The 17751-nt window shown below is 40.3% G+C and overlaps 1 protein-coding gene across 1 annotated transcript; it reads left to right on the forward strand.

Annotated features, from left to right (window-relative positions):
* The first annotated feature begins 3408 nt into the window (after nt 1–3408).
* LOC139656009 (protocadherin-8) lies at nt 3409–17440 on the forward strand. The gene is made up of 5 exons (XM_071533474.1): nt 3409–3495; nt 3952–4002; nt 14123–16465; nt 16575–16757; nt 17105–17440. The coding sequence occupies exons 1-5, from the start codon at nt 3409–3411 to the stop codon at nt 17438–17440; spliced, it is 3000 nt and encodes a 999-aa protein (XP_071389575.1).
* The last annotated feature ends 311 nt before the right edge of the window (nt 17441–17751 follow it).

Genomic DNA, 17751 nt, shown 5'->3' on the forward strand with positions numbered 1-17751 from the left:
TTAATTTATCCTCCATGAGCTGCAGTGGAGGCTGTGCTCTGTGTTTCTAGAGAGAGTCTGTAATGATGGTGCAAGCAGTAAGTGACTTGCCTGCCTCAATCGTTGCTGGGAGCTGGTGTCATCGTGGTTAAAGCTGTGTGACCAGCGGGGCGCAGACTGAGCGTTGGAGAGAGCCACGAGCAGTCCGGCAGGTCAACGAAGCACACCTGTGCCTAATTAACCTGTGTGTGTGTGTGTGTGTGTGTGTGTGTGTGTGTGTGTGTGTGTGTGTGTGTGTGAGTGTGTGTGTGGGTGAGCCAGTGCAGAGAGAAGCCTAAGGACCAAACCAGGGATGCATGCCTGTACGCCTGGCCTGAAAAGGCCTACAGACTGTTAGACTTAACCCCACAAGGGGAACTTTTAGTTAAAAACCATGGACTCAACCCCAATTATGTTATGTAGTTTATGTTTGGTGCCAAATAAACTACGGGCAAATACCCCAAGAATATCTCCAGTGCCATTTCCTACCTGTAAACTATGAGCACTGTCACAAGCTGTCAACACAATCTTCAGGAAGGGACTCATGAGGCCACATCACTCTTTTCTGTCACACTCCCTCCTCGTGTTCTGCCTCTTTCCCTTTCCCTCTCATGCATGTTTCCATACAAACTGTTGTGCACAGCTAGAGACCATGGTGTCTATGTGGCTAGGCTAGGCTGTGTGGTCAAACTGTCTGCTGAAATATGATCAGTAGAAATGTGTTCAATCAAACAGAGAATTCAGCTATTTATATTTAAAATATACTCCACAATTTCACTGGTACAAGACTAGTCATCTACATCGGTAGTTGGTATTGGTGTACATGAAGTTCTCTAATCAGGTTGGAGGAAGGGTTGTGTAAACTCATATCTCTGTGCCCTCCAATGTTTCCCGCATAGCTTTTGGAGGAGCGCACAAATCTCCTCAACACCACAAGACATTTCAAATAAATTCTTCATCGGCCTGTCAAAATGCTTTTCCTCTCCCATCAACGCCAGCGAGAGACTACCGTGATCTACTATGAAATGGCCTCATTGTGCAGGGCATCAAGGATTTCTGCGGCTCCATCTCCGGGTGTGCTATGAACTGTGAATTTCAGATTCAGACAGCCCAAGGCCCAAGGCCATGAGCCGCTAGCACTGCTGGTGCACTCTGTTGCTTCACACATCTGAAATTGGCTGACATGTTTAAGTTTGCCATACCTTTGCTCAATCTTTGTCTGATTGCTCTCTGGAAACTATGCAAAGCCAACTGGTTCAAGACCCACATATGTCAGGACAATAAAGCTCTCCTTTTCTAATTTCAGGCTACATTTTTAGAACTGCCATGTCTGCACATTTTGATGAGATTTATAGTATTTACAGAAGGGCTGTTAGACACATCAGCATATAACATGGTAATCTGAGAGAGGATATTTGACAGATAGTTTTCCATTCGTTCTCAGTAACCCATGGCGCTGTAATCCTCTAATGACTTACCAATAACTATTAAGGATTTAATGTCACCCGTATTCTGTGCGGTTTGACTTGATTCTCTCTCAGTTCTTCTCCTGAACTTAGGACAGTGCTGAGACTGACTGAGCCCATAAAATCTTCAAAGTCCTCACTCATCACAGAATCAGTCATGCAGACAGGATGTTCTGGAGTTGTATCACAGGAAGTCAAGGTGACCATTTCAAGCTGAGTCAATATATCCAGGTCCAGAAGTTGCTATTGTGGAATATACATATAAGACGTGATGTATTTGGTAACGCTTTATTTTACAGCCCGCTAATTATGGTGTAACTAGTATGTAATTATGGGGTAAAAAATAACAATGCTGTAGTTACGGGGTAACAAAAAGAAGTAGAAGAAGAAGTCTGGGACTTAAGGGGTAACAATTTTGTGATTATGAGAGATTTATATGGTAGTTAAGGTGTAACTGTTTTCGTAATTACTGCATACTTAAAAAAATAATTACAGGGTACAATAACGTAATTAGGGGGGACTAAACTGTTAGCGGTGCTTAAAGGTTCATGCACTGGAAAAAGGCCATTGTAAAGTGCTAATGTTTCTATTAACTACATGGGTTGATGCACAGGTTGTTCTGGGAAAAAAAGCTGACTTGAAGATGAATAACTTTTCTTTATATTTTCCTAAAGTATCCCCTCAGATATGATAGTAGGTAGTAGTAATAGGTAATAGTAATAGTAGTAATAGAGGTAGGTAGTAGGAAGATTAGAGTGAGCTAACTTGTGGCTTAAAACAGTGAAAGTGCAATAGGAATTAGCAATAAATAGATGTTTTCCACATTAAAAATACGGTATTTTAACACAAATTCCAAATATTCAGTAATGTGTTTTTTAATCATGTGTAGTTTATAAACCATGTACGAAGTGAGACATCTCTGTCATCAAAATCTACTGTGGCCTGATCTTCATCTGATGAATCATAATACAGCTGGACAGAATGCAGGAGAGTACAAAGAATTTAGAATGTCAGTGTCATAAAGGAGTGATTGACCTGAAGACAGACTCAGACTCCCAGTTTCATCTCTGATCGGTGTTCACCTGCTCATTGAGACAGATTGCATTAATTTGGAGAAACAACAACAATATCTACCTTTTAGAAAGAAAAACATGGAGAGTGATTTCCACCTTGGTAAGCCACATGTATTTATAATTTTATTATTTAACAGGAAAAGATTAGTACAGAGGATTTTGCTGAACAGACAAACAAGAGACAGACCGTCAGGATAGACTAGTTGCTTGTTTGTGCTGAAGGATTTGCATTTTTGTCCACTTCTTCCTACCTGTTGTTGATTTACATTGTGAATTCACAGTTAGATTTGTTGTTGGAACAAAACTATGATGAAAGGCATAAGATGAAGCTATGATGAAGCATGTTGACCTTGAATGAAGTATACATCATGTGGCCTTATGGTTGTTTGTTTCATTAAGATGTTGCCATTGCATTTCTTTCACCATCCATGCAAATGGTCGCTCAACTCAATGCCCTTAATGACGATCACCATGAAAACATCAACTGCATGTTTGCGAAAGTCCTGAACAAAGAGCATTATCTTTATGCTGAAGCCTCTAGTTTCTCTGGAGTGACTGCTGAGCTTGACTGTGATCTTTCACCTCAATCTGCTGTTGGTCTCGGCTCCAAACCTGCTTGTGGATTTGAGAGCCTCAATATATGGGAACCAATAGCCAGCACAGCTTCATCAGCATACAAACTTATCTTGGATATGGACAAAGGAGACCTTCTTTCCACAGAGAAAGAGTCTCCTCTCATGACCGAAGACACAGCGTTAGGTAATGCTGGAGCATCCATCCACCCAGCTCAGCATGTTGAGGCTCAATCCAACCTGCTCCGCCTTGTTGAGGCTCCATCCCATGAGGCTCAAATGGCTGATGACTTCAAAATCATTGAGAGATTGAGGCTGCTTCAGCACTCCCCCAATGGTTTTGATGATGACTACCACCTGGAGAAAGTTGGAAAGAGATACCTCTATGCTCCCCCATGTGACACATCTGGATTTGTGGCTGACTGTTGCTCACCCTGTGGATCCACTCTGGGCTGCCTGGATGAGTGGGAGCCACTGGTCAAATTCCACTTTGACTTGGAGAAGGAGGGATTTGGTGAGGAGCTCCTCTACGCTTCATCACATCTCTCTAGATTTGTAGTTGACTGCTCCCCACAGCATGGGCCGACTCTGGACCAGCTTGACAAATGGGAACCTGTTGTCAGCAGCATTGATTCTCACCTGATGCAGTTCCTCTCAGTCCTCCTGGAGGAGGAAATTGATGAAAAGCACATCTATGCTTCCTCAACAGTGAGTTCTACATATATGGCTGCCTGCGTTGCACACCATGCCCCTACTCAAGATCATCTTGATGAATGGGAGACAATCGTCAAAGCTGATTCTAAACTGATGCTGTTCCTTCAGGACTTGGAGAAGGAGGACGAACAATGTCCTTTTATCATCAAGAGGGAAACGGTCAGCCCTTGTGCACAGATTGAGGCCGCTACAGAAAGCTCTGTCCCCGTCCTGCATCACCCTGAATGTTGCGAGGGAACAAAAGTCCCTGTCCTCTCTGCTGGAATCTCTCTTGCTGAATACACCCTGATTCACTTCCTTAAGGAAGGATCAACAACCAACCTGCTTCAGGAGTCCCAGGCTCCAGCCATCCAGGTTGAGGTCAAAGCTCCACCAAGTCTTGTGGTTGAAACTGTAAAGGACACCAAGGATCTGTCTGGTCTGACCCTGGAAAAGACACTTTCACCCATCCAACTGGTCAAACCTACAGGACCTCAAAGTTCCAGTGCCAAAGACAGACTGTTGACAAAACGAAGAAGAAGAAGAATCGTAGCTTCCCATGCCCCACATTAAATACAGTTAAATACAGAGGAGACCCTAGACCAGCTGTTTGGTGACATTTCTATAACAATATAGCATATGGAACTTCAACACACAGTAACAGACTTAATTGAACATACAAGAGCTTTATTGAATGTAATATACAGTATGTTGAGATTAAATATAAAATATGTCAATTTTATAATATAAAATGTAAAATAAAAACCTTCATAATCCTTTTATAAAAGGGTCTAAATACTTACTCCATAACTACAGGGAACAAGCACTGATAACATTTGTTTAGTCCCCCCTAATTACATTACTGTAACCTGTAATTCGTTTTTTAAGTATGCAGTAATTGCAAAAACAGTTGCACTATAACTGCCTTATAAATCTCTCCCAATTACAAAGTTGTTACCCCTTAATTCCCGGACTTCTTGTTTTGTTACCCTGTAACTAGAGCATTGTTATTTTATTAGTACTCCATAATTACAAACTAGTTACACCGTAATTAGCGGGCTGTAAAATAAAGTGTTACCTAATATTTTATTGTTAAATTATTATAGGAAATAATAAAGAAATATTGTGAAAATCTTGTCTGAAATAAAGGATTTCTTATTCAATAAGCTTTGGTTGGCTTTGATTGTAATTGAATTAAGCTTTGCTGACAGTTGCCATCCAATTTATTTCAAAACCAGCTCAGACGAAAGCAATTCACTGGTGAAAAAATCGAGATCACACCAACTGAGATAGGTGAAAAAATACATTTAAGGTCTCCTCAAAATTCCCCAGTTAATTTTTCATGGCCATACCTTTTAAGAGACATGTCAGTTTGATTTAATGTTCACCTGACAGTTATTGGATTTTGGTGTTTACCTCTTATCACTACAGAAAACTAGGGAGGCCAATTTATACTCTGGATGCACATAAAGCAGCATCAAAATTAAGATCCTGATGCCTTGGAAACATTATAAAAGCTTTCCATATGCCTCTCTGTGTTTAATTGGTTATGCTCTTTTCATGTGTGTGCTGAGAGGATGGGAGTCTTTTTAAAATTCATCAGTATTTTCTCTATTCCATGTTTAGACTGATGTGCCCCCACACAGCCTTTTCTAATGTTCCTCTTTTCCCTCCCACAGCCTAATCTACAGCTTCACTCACTCACTCACTGGACCGCTGACAGTTCACATTTGAATGATGGAGCTGCAGTCTGGATGTTGTTTTTAAACTCCCATTGATTACGCCCAGAGTTTGTTTTTATCAGACAGAATTTTCCATAAAAAAACAACCAAGTTGCATTAAATGTTCAATTACACATATGCTGGCACATTTGATAAAGAGAATCTTTAAAAGGGAGCTTACAGTGAAGAAATTGTCTCAAGTGGTTCAAAGGATTTGAAGTGGAAGAAGAGAGGATTGATGTTTGCGCTGCAAGCCCCTGAGTAGAACTGGCCCAGGGTCTAATCAGAGACCAACACCCCACCCCTCCTCATCCTGCTTCCACACAGCCATAGGATTTTCTCTCACTATTCAGCGCTGATAGATGAGCCTCTCTTTGTATTTCAGCCATGCACTTTCTTAAATCTGAAAAGCCCATTCATCTTGGGCAAACGCAAGCAGAGGAGGGAGTAAAAAAAAAAAAACAACAACTTCTAAACTCATTTTTTTCACCCCTTGCCACTGTTCAAGTGTCACTCAGAAGCTCTCTAAGCACTTTGTCTCTCCTCCATTAATTGTCTCAATGCTCAAGCATGTCACGTGCCTTGACTACAACTGGAGCGGGGCAGATCGCAACTGCCATTCCCCTCTGTCTTGTTCTCCACATTGATAAGTCCACAATAGATAAGAAACAATCTGCTCGATATAACCCAGTACAGACTGTTTCATTGGGGAAAGATATCACACACAAAGAAGAAAATGCATTTCTTTTTTTCCTGATGGACTGGATTAATCTTTGCTGTTCAGGTACAATGCTTTTCAGACATTCAGGCAAAGTAGTTTATCTACGCTTGCTGTCAAATAGAATTCAAGCATTTAGTGGGCTAGACAAATAACCAATGTAATAAATCATCTCTTTTTCGTGTAGCAGGGCATTAGAGAGGCTGTTGTACAGACAGGCTGTTTGAAGTTTAGACACTTTCATTACATACATTGTACCACTGTCAACAACATACAAAGTTTAATGGTCCTCTGGTGAACTGAGGGACCAATTCTTCACCCTTGCTGTAGCAACACGAAAGCCTATTTTTCCAAGAAGATTATCTTTCAGCTGGCAATACAATATACACCACCGTATTTTTATCCCAAAGTGTGTCTGTGTGACCATGTGTTGAGAGAAATGGTGTCATGTTTAATTAGCAAATTCTCACGCTGAATCTGGACACCTTGTTGACACATCCATTCCACATGAGCTATTACTGATTCCTTTGAATGCAATTTACATAATTATACCTCATCCTGTCCTGTGAAGCACATGCCTCAAACACCATGTTGCTCACAGCAAAACAGTGAGAGGAAAAACAGCCATATTAACCCTTGTGGCAAAAAAAAGCTAAATGCTGAGACCGTTTCCCCCATCTGCATTTTATGAGACATGATGGTCTCACTATTAAGGGTATGACCCTCCCCCCACCCCACCCCCACCCCCTCCATACATACACACACACACACACACACACACACACACACACACACACACTATCACCTCTAAACACATACACATAAAGGGAGAAAATCTCACTGCCAGAGCAAGATGACCTAAATTTCCACAATGGTTGCACTTACTGTACATATCTAAGTTGATCCTTATTCAATATGCAAAACCCATGCTATACCGCCACATTCCAAAACATAAATTCTCATTTACATACCCAATACTGCACAACGAGAATCACCACTGGTGAGTGTATAAACTCTATGGTAACATTTAAAGTCAAACAACAACTATCTTCCCCTATGAACAATGAAGCATGACAGTCTGAATTGCCAGAACGTACTGTCAGAGGGCCGCTCCAAAGCTCCCAGCATTGAATTTCCCTCTGAATCTTGTCTTGCTCATCTAATAACTTTGTTTATGTCTGCTATGGGACATGTCTGAAGAGACACCTTGAACACTGGGATACAGCTCTCAGTCCAAACATAAAGAGAGAAATGAAATATTCACCCGCCTTATTGTCTCCAGACTCCTAGAGAAGAATCAATAAAACATAACATTGGCTCCTTTCTGAGTTTAAGACTTCCGATGGGGTTTGAATCCCCCATGTGACGTTGGAGGCTTTACACTCGCATATAAAAACACCAGAGTTTTATTTTGATGTTTGAATTAATCAGCGGAGAGCTTCTTCAGAACAAAAAGATCTGATGTTGCCTATGGGATCTGTGGCCATCTGGGATTTCAACCAAGTATTTAAAAGCATGTTTTGATGAATGCATTTCAACAACCATAATAAGCTAAACTAAAACCGCCGATCTATAGAACCTCTCATATCTGGGGTACAAAACCCAGCCATCCCTTTGCATTATCTCCCAGATATTTTTACTGGTCTAATCTTTCCCCTTGGAGAGTAAACCTTGCTTCAAAGAACACCACACCAAAATAAGTGTTGACAAAAACAATGTCACTGCATAGTCTGTTTAAACACAACTTTCACTTCAAGGTTAAACCCTCTATGAAGTGTGTCAGTCGTGACAAAACAATAGGGCAATTATGCATACTAGATCAACATATGTTAATGGTTACCACTGGAAGACAAAGGACTCGGCTAAGTAGGAGGGTAGTGTGACCCCATTACCACAATCTTTCAGAGGAAAGAGATCCTTTGAGACCCAACTCCAATAAACGGGTTAAAAAAAACAACAATACTCAGGCTTTGTTCACACACAAGTGCAAGAAAGATTGCTGCTTTCACTGCCCACAAATTCAGAGAAAAACTCTTGATAACTTAAAAGTAAACAATCACTCCTGACCAGTCACTTGATTGGTTACAAGCTGCGTAAAAAAGCACTAAAACACTCCAAAAAATACAACACAGTTCTATTTTTTTAATGTTTATTGCACAGCCAGCAGCACAGTATGTGTGAGCAAGCCCTTGCTGATGTGTCAGACCCATGTATATTAAAACGTAACTCAAATGTCATGTTTTGTTACACAGAACATAGGTAATCATGGAAAAGATGCTAAAATGAGTTGCTTTTGGAAGCATATTATTAGGTATGGCAACATTGGTGCAGCACTGACAAGAAACAGACAGAGAGATGGAGAAAGAGAGAGAGAGAGAGAGAGAGAGAGAGAGAGAGAAAGAGAGTGTCTGGCTTCGTATAAGTCTTAAAGACATGGAATACAGAGTTCTTTAAGGCAAGTGATCTCCCACTAGAGCAATAATCAGTTGAGCTGAGCTCCACCACAGTGTAATTTGCCTCTGATTTCTAATCTTTTTAAAAGAATGAGAAGCTAAGTGCCTTCCACAAATGCAGACTATCATGGCATTTCTTCGGGCACATTATGGACCAGAGTGATTAGAGAACTTAAAATGCAAAGGCATCCCCTGAAACTGAATGCATTTACAATCCCATTAAAAATGGAATTGTGTCTGTGGGCCAACAGTAAATTTGAAATATCTTCCCTGCAACAGTTTTTCTCATACATTTTTCGTCTGCTGCCTCCTTCACTCTCTTGTCGAATCTGTTTGAGGCTGTGAATAATTTGCCAGTAACTTTCATGGAAATAGCTAGTTTCTACACAATTACATTTCTATACAATATAACATTAACCATGAAAATGTTATCATGGTTGCTCGTCATGCAGAAAGTTTAGTTCCCAACATTCACAAATCATCTCTATCAAAAGTGTCATGTGAATGATGTTGGAGTAAACGTTTCAGACAGGAATTTAATCAGACAGGAATTTGCTTTTATTGTGAATTAAAAAGTTGAATAAATGGCTAAAAAGGTATAAAATTAAATCTTAATGAAAACATGGCATGGATTCAGTGTGTGGGATGAAGTACAAAGTCCTCACTTTAAAATCTTTACACCTTGTGCTCATACTAGAACAGAGAGATTTGTTCAGCTATCACATTCTGCTCTCTGTGTTATCTTCATCTCTAATTGTACAGTATAACCTCATCTGAACAGAACAGCCTAGTCTTCTAAGCAGCCACTATGAGCTGAAAATGCATCAGTGTAAAAACATATAGCTCATATTTTAGATCACCAGAATCCTAATACAGATCAGTGTAATGTGTAAATGAAGCTCCACTTTTCCCAATCAGGAACAGTGCAATTCACACATCACATTGAAAACAAGCATCTGCTAAATAACTCTTCCCAACCATAAACAGCCATTTACTTATCATAAATCCACATAAACATCTCTGTGTCCCAGTTCAAGCTAATGCCGTATTGTACTATATTAATCCATCCATCATCGCAGCCATTTGACCTGGTTTAATGTAATCCAATGAGAAACACACACACACCGAACCCATGATCACCTCTGTTCTCGCTAAAAGAAAAATCAGCCAACAGAACAAATAACCTTTAAATTGCACTGCAATAAGAACAAAAAAATAAATAAATAACTTATTCTTGTTTACCAGCACATTGACTGAACCGTTACCACTGGTTTCCAGTCTCTCCAGCCTAAAAAAGTGTATTATACTATTATACTTTTTTTTTGCCACCTCAGCATTCCTATAATTTTCACCTGTCGAAAGTTACTGTATCTTGGGCAGGGATAGACTGTTTAGAATATTAGCATGGCTAACAAATGTGAATATAACATTGTGCTCCTGGTTCCTTATTTTGATTAAGACAGCAGTAGGCTATAGCTTTCTGCCCTATAGATGTGAGACACTGGATTCAATTCAAACTTCACTTAAGGAACATATCAGTCAATAAAACACCTTCTCCTGTTTTTATTGATTTAAGTCCAATCAATATTTGTGAACATGGGCAACTGCCTCCCAAATCTGTAAACCACAGAGCTAAGACTCAAATGTCATCAAGATGTGCAATCTGAGGCTGAGATTGACGATGAGTGGGAGATTTTGTGGATGCTTGAGTTAATGAGCTTTATTGTTATTACTTCTGAACTAGTATGCTTATTCACAGAAAATCCCCATTAACTTTACCATTTTTTCTCAATTTTATTCTCAGTGGAGCACCTCCATGTTTAGCATCTTGATGACATCACAGGTTAAAGTCTGCACCAAACATCTACGTGTACAAATATGAATATCAATTATGAATAGGGACCTTAAAAAACCAACAAAGTAACCCAGCGATATAGAAACTAATTAATGCAGGTTGTAATTTGTACTGGAAATCTATGAATTAGGGCTGGGCGATAATTCAATATAGTAGTTAATAGTTTATCATCTTCCAGTGGAATCATATCGTGATGATATGAAGATATTTTGATATTGTGATACACATTTCTGCTGTCTAAATTGATGATGACAAGCTAATTTTACTTAAAAACTATGGTAGGAATAGTTATGGTATGGTAGGAATATTATTTGAATATTTCTGTTTTGTTTGACACCACACCTAACATCACCATTTGGTTCAATGAGATGAACATTCATTTGATTATTTAACGTGATTTTGCATATGAACCATATATTGATTGCATATGATATATATTGATATCGAGAAAAATCCTTATGATTATCATGATATTGATTTCAACCATATCGCCCAGCCCTACTATGAATACTGTAAAACCCAATCAGAATTATTTCATATTGGAAGAAATGAACTCAATAATGAGACAAAAACAGTTGACAATGGCTGTATTTTTTATTTTAATGAGCAATTGCTTATAGGCTGAAACACTCAAGTATGAACTTAACTCCAGCTTGCATGTATCCTCACACCCGTCCACCACATACTGTATCTTTACACTTTGCACACTATATATTGGACTAGAAACGCAGCAAGATCTGGGTGTTGAATCACACCTATAAAGTCAGGAAATGTGTGAATAGCAAATGCAGTCTGGGTTAAAATGCAGTCTCCACATTTGTATCATAGCTGATGATTTTGACCTCTAAAACGCTGGTGATTAACATTGTACTTACAGTATATACATATAGTCTCTATATCAACAGACAACAAACTGACAGGGGGTTAACTATTAGATTGGGTTTGGATAGATTTATTTAAGTAGATTACTGTAGGACAAATAGTAAAGCTAGAAAACAGACATAGCCAAAGTTACAGTAATCACAATAAAATTATCTTGTTCATCATCCTAAATTATTGCACTGACTCAAACACAGATGAATAGTTTCATTCAGTGGGCTTCAGAAATATTGGCACCCTTGGTGAAGATCAGATTAGAAGATTAGAAGAACAAAAGTCAATTATATCCTTTGCCTGGAACAATTTGAAATGTATGTTCTGTTATTGCAAAAAGTTGTCCAAACATAGTATAATTCCACAGTGTGATAACTTTTGTTTTAAGAAACAAAACAAATTTGTCACAATTGTTGTCTCCATTTGTTGGAAAGCTTATTAAATTGGCTGCCTATGATTGTTGTTTACAGCCTCTTCCATTTGAATGTGTCTCTATGGGCTTTTCAGAATGTTTCATATCATTATTGCTATAGTTACTGTTATTGTTTCAGATTATTATTGCTGTTTACCGCAGTATACGGTTGACTACATGGTTGACTAATGAATTGCGTTTCTGAGCAAAATCTCTCTTCCTTCTTGCACTTTCCATTAAGATACAGATGGAGAATTGAGAGGTTATCAAATGGGATCTCCTCCTCAGAAATCAATTGCAAAATAGCCCCCAAATTAGCCATTTCTATCCTGATGCACAACGTTATGTACAGTTATAGTTTTACTCTGTGTTTCTCAGTAGCACTCTACACCATTTAGTCCACACTAGAGCAGAACAAAGAACAGCGAAACATAATGCATACTGGGGAAAAAAAACACTCACACTATCAAATCTAACAGACTGCATTAGAGGTATGACAGAATATCTTAAAGGAATATGTTTTTGCGTTTGTTTACATGCACACAGTGTTCTAAATCAGATTCCGCTTAAGGTCAAATATATATGTGAATGAACAGAATTTTGTGAATGTTCCCAATGAAACAGAATTTATACGACCAAAACCAAACAAAAATCATATCCGGTAAACAAGATCTGGTGTTTGCATGGTCAGCATATATCCTGACAAATATTGGTATATCATATGTGAGCTTCATAAATTTGTGATGTGAGCTTACCCAGTCTCCTCTAAATGGGACATGGCATTTGCCTCTGCCAACTCTTACAAATACTTCATAACATATACAGAATATTTCCTGTATTCTGTTATCCTGTACATGCAAAGGTACACATTACATAGATGGATTATACTTGAAATATTACACTGAATATAGGTGGAACCTAATGGGATTCGAAGTCCATAATAAGATATATCTTTATTTTTTTTTGGAAAATATAAATTTAGAGTCAAAACCCTGGTGAGATAAATATCTGCATAATGGTCTCTGTATGTGATTGCCTGTGGCTCCCATGCAGTAAGCCAGTGGAGAAACTAGATGTGAGGTAGAAATAATGATTTCATGTGTCCTGACCTGGAATTGATTTTGAATTCCAAAAATCAGCACAAGATTTGTTATCAATGGAAAGATTAACTCCTACTCAATCTCTAATTTGAGGTTACATGCTTGTCAGATGACAATGCTCTCAGGGAAACTCTAAGCAGTGCCTCTCCCCCATTTCATATCCTATTTTTTTTTTTGCCTAAAGAACACTGTCTTTGTCAGCTTGTTGTGATCTGAGAATTTCCCAGTGAAATAGTTTTACCTGTGAGAAACACTAAGGAGATATAGCCAAGATATACACTTTACCAAGACGTTACAGTTTTGAGATCTTAAATAATATTACAGATTTTGACATTTTTCCAAGAATGTATAGCCCTACCCAGGCTAGGCTATCCAAAAATCAGAAGTAAACCCGACAAGGTATTGTTATCAGAAAATGATCCAAAAGGGCTTTATGTACTTTCAGCCTATCTGTCTGTACTGATAATGAGGCTTGAATTAGCCTGTTTTCGACTGAGGGGTGCCTCCACCAAAATCTTGCTCAGTGCACCGAAAAAAATGGACCGGCCCTGCATGTACATGCACACATACACACGCGCACACGCACACGCGCACGCACGTCCAATATAGGCAATAATTAAATAGCAAAAAAAAAGAGAAGAAAATAGGCTTTTGCAAAATAAAACCATCACTCCGTAATGGCTGTAATAAGATGATAAACACTGCAGAAACTAACTCCAAGCAATGGCATATCTTTTTTTCCCCCTTTTCTATTTTGCAACTTCCTTCTATATGCACTCTCAAAACAGGCTTAGAGGTTTTTCATAAGGCCTATTTTTAATTCTAAAGCGAGGGATTGGTCACACTTCGTCTCATTAGCATGAGGAGCTGTATAAACCCCGCCACTGCAGAATTTTGAGCTGTGTTGAAGGCGAGGCAACAAGCGTATCTGACTGGCTGCGCGCAATGAGCAAGTAACTTTCACTTTCAGCACAGTTCAGTTGATAAACGCGGGTGCTGTATGGAGAGCTCACTCCGCAGGTGAACTGGTCTTATCTGTTCAGCGAGAGTGAGGCTGCTTACTGAAGACAAGATAACTCCGAAGATGATGCGAGCCAAATTAATCGGTTGGCACTGGTGGATTGTTATATCTTCAATTCAGCAAATATTATTTGTTTCACTGGCTCAGTCAGAGGGAAATACTATACGATACCAGACCACGGAGGAGGACGGACCAGGTACAGTCATCGGAAACCTTGCCAAGGACATGTCCTTGAGTCTGTCTCATTCCTCCAAGACCAATTTCAGGATGATGAAACAATTCAATGATTCATTCATCAGGGTAAGAGAAAGCGACGGGGAACTCACTGTCGGGGAACGAATTGACAGGGAGAGAATCTGCAGGCACACTCTACAGTGTCTCATTACTTTTGACGTGGTAAATTTCTCAAAAGATCGGTACAAATTGATTCACGTTGAGGTGGAAATAAAGGACATCAATGACAACTCTCCAGAGTTTCCAAACAAGGAATCTATAGTGGAGATCTCGGAGAATGCAGCAGTGGGGTCCCGTATTCCTCTAGACCCAGCTGTGGACGCTGATGTCGGGTCAAACTACATCCAAAGCTATCAAATTTCTGTCAACAGTCATTTTTCCATTGATGTGCTCTTGAGAGCGGATGGGGTTAAATATGCGGAATTGGTGCTAATGAAAGAGCTAGACAGGGAGACTCAGTCATCATACACGGTGGAGCTGGTTGCCACAGACGGAGGCAACCCATACAGATCGGGGTCAACAAAGATAACTATCAAAGTGACTGACTTCAATGACAATAGTCCCATTTTCGACCAGAATAGTTTCTCAGTTAGTTTGCCGGAGGATGCGCCGGTCGGCACGGTTATATTGGACTTGAACGCAATTGATGCTGATGAGGGTTTAAATGGAGAGGTCGTCTATGGATTCGGAAAACAGGTTTCTCTTGAGATCCGAGAACTTTTCGAAGTGGATAATAAATCAGGTCGCCTGATGCTCAAGAGCCCGGTGGATTTCGAGGACAAAAAAACCTATGAGCTAGACGTGCAGGCGACTGATCTGGGACCCAACCCGACCCCCTCCGTCTGCAAAATCATAATTCATGTCAAAGACGTTAATGACAATGCCCCAGAAATCAGTATCACCCCGATGACCTCCATCACAACAGGCATTGCATACATCAGCGAGGCAGCAGACAAGGACAGCCTAGTGGCTCTGATCAGCACCTTGGACAGGGACTCGGGCGTCAACAGCCAGGTCCACTGCACATTATACGGCCACGACCATTTCAAACTTCAGCAAGCCTACGAGGACAGCTACATGATAGTTACGGCGGCAGCTCTAGACAGGGAGAAAATTAGCGAGTATAACTTGACAGTGATGGCTGAGGATTTTGGGTCACCTCCGCTGAGAAAGATCACACAGTACACCATTAGACTGAGCGACGAGAATGACAACGCCCCTCACTTTAGTAAAGCCATCTATGAAGTTTCCGTGGAGGAGAACAATGCACCGGGCGCATATATCACAATAGTTGAGGCCAAAGACGCGGATTTGGGGAACAATGGAAAAATCACATACAGACTTTTAGACGGTGTTATCATGGGGTCTCCTGTGAACACGTTTGTATCTCTAAATTCAGTGTCTGGCGCCATATATGCATTAAGAAGTTTTAATTATGAAGTCATGAAACTGCTAGAGATACACATCCAAGCAAGTGATGGGGGGTCACCACAGCTGCAGAGCAGCGCTGTCATCAGGCTAAAAATAGTTGATCAGAATGACAACCAACCTTCCATCATAGAGCCAGTTCTTTACAAAGGATCTGCTGAGGTTTTCCTGCCCAAAGATGCACCTGCAGGTTATGTGGTAACCCAGATAAAGGCCACAGATGCTGATGAAGGCATAAATGCACAGCTGTCCTACAGAATCACTGAGGGGGGACACCTGGGCTTTTCTATCAACAAAGCCACGGGGAAGGTGCATGTGAGTCGTCAGCTGACGTACGATCTCACAGACACTGCCAAAGTCACAGTCTCAGTCAGCGACAATGGATCACCTGCTCTGACCTCCACAGCCATTATACACTTCAGTTTTATAGAAGGCACTGTACCTAGCATGCCGTCCTTGGCTCAAAATGGCAGCGAGGAGCTCTTTGAATGGGACATGTCCATAGCCATAATCATTGTCCTGGCAGGGAGCTGCTCCCTCCTCCTACTGGCTATCATTCTCATCACAACCATTTGCAGTCGCCGAAAAAAAGAGACAAGGGAGGGAGGATATGATGAAAAAGAAGACATACCAAATGTGGAGAAAGTGGAAAGTGGTCATATTGATTCATTGATTACCAACCACAAAGGCAAAGTGTTTGATGCCCATCCATTTCCAGAGAAATCCCCATTGGCCAGCAGCAACACAATAGAGACAGGCTGTGAAGATGGCAGACCACCAGCAGGCATCTTTGAGTCAAACAGCAGAATGATGGAGGGTAAACTGAAGGTAAGTAATTATGTTTGAGTGATTTAAAGATTCTCTCATACTGGTTTTGTTATTGTCTTTTGCATCCCCCTGACTCAAATTTTGTGCGGATGTGTTTGTACTCTTGCAGGGTTACTCTACACTACCGGGATATGGAAAAGAAACTGTCAGGCCAATAACAATTTGGAAGGGTAATTCATTCACAACAATCTCAGCAAGGGATCCGCAGATCAGTGGGAAGGACAGTGGCAAAGGAGACAGTGACTTCAATGACAGCGATTCTGACATAAGTGGAGATGTGCACAAAAAGGACTCCCCACCAACAAACAGTGAGTGCCACACAAATTCATAACAATAAATAAAAATGGAGTAAAATAAACACAAATAGATTCACAGCTCATAGTGAGACCACACAGGCCTAAATGACATAAAGGATTAAATCCATGCGCCAATTTGACACATATTCTTGATGCTTCCTAGGATTATTCACGTTTTAATAATGGCATAAAATCTGCATATTTCAAATGTATTGTACCCAGTTACAACAATCCATCTTCTGATACAGTGGATATCAGTGATGTAGCCTGGGGCCACTGGGGGTCACTGGGGTGTTCCAACATCAGACACCCTTGAGCAGGTGACGCAGCTTGTGTATTCATACTGCCCTCTGATGTTTCCACAGGTCTTTGGGCATGTACAAGCGAGTGCAAGGTCTTGGGCCACTCCGACCGCTGCTGGAGCCCGTCGGCTACAAGGCCCAACACAAGCCTGGCCATCGGACCACATCTGTCCACATTCTCAAAGACAGCTTCACTTCCGCGAGACACCAGGAGGGAAAATTACTATCCAGCTCACATACCCAAAACCAACGGTCTGCAAAGTGTGTACGAAAAAGTTCAACACCAGGAGTTTGATTATATACTTGTGGGTCCGCCGACCCCGGCCAGGATACAGGAAACAGATGAGATGTCCATTCCAGAGTATACACACTCCTAAAAGAACTTAAATGAATGATCAAAAACTCGTCAAAAGGGAATTCATCTTTATACTGTATAGTACTTTTATCTTAATTGACTCCATGTTGGATTGTTGCAGTGTTTTGTATGTCTATTGTCTCTTATATAGGCTCATGTATGACTGTTCATTGTATTATGTGTAATATGCAAGATTTTGTACATTAATAATATATTTTTCATAATGATTCAATGTAAAGAGGAATTTTATTATTAATTTTCAAGAGCATGTGTTACTATTAAAGGGGCATGACCTATGGACATTTAGGCTCAAGGGGGCCTTTCTGAAGTGGA

Source organism: Centroberyx affinis, unplaced genomic scaffold (genome assembly GCF_046629955.1).
Source record: "Centroberyx affinis isolate AG114_WGS23_722 - 3 ecotype Tasmania unplaced genomic scaffold, CSIRO-AGI_Caff_v1 ptg002370l_1, whole genome shotgun sequence".
Taxonomy (NCBI): domain Eukaryota; kingdom Metazoa; phylum Chordata; class Actinopteri; order Beryciformes; family Berycidae; genus Centroberyx; species Centroberyx affinis.

Coding starts and splice junctions, on each gene's coding strand:
- LOC139656009 (XM_071533474.1), top strand. CDS start 3,409: ATGGCTGATGACTTCAAAATCATTGAGAGATTGAGGCTGCTTCAGCAC. Junction 3,496..3,951: donor ATGACTACCACCTGGAGAAA/GTTGGAAAGAGA, acceptor CTGTTCCTTCAG/GACTTGGAGAAGGAGGACGA. Junction 16,758..17,104: donor GAGATGTGCACAAAAAGGAC/TCCCCACCAACA, acceptor TGTGTATTCATA/CTGCCCTCTGATGTTTCCAC.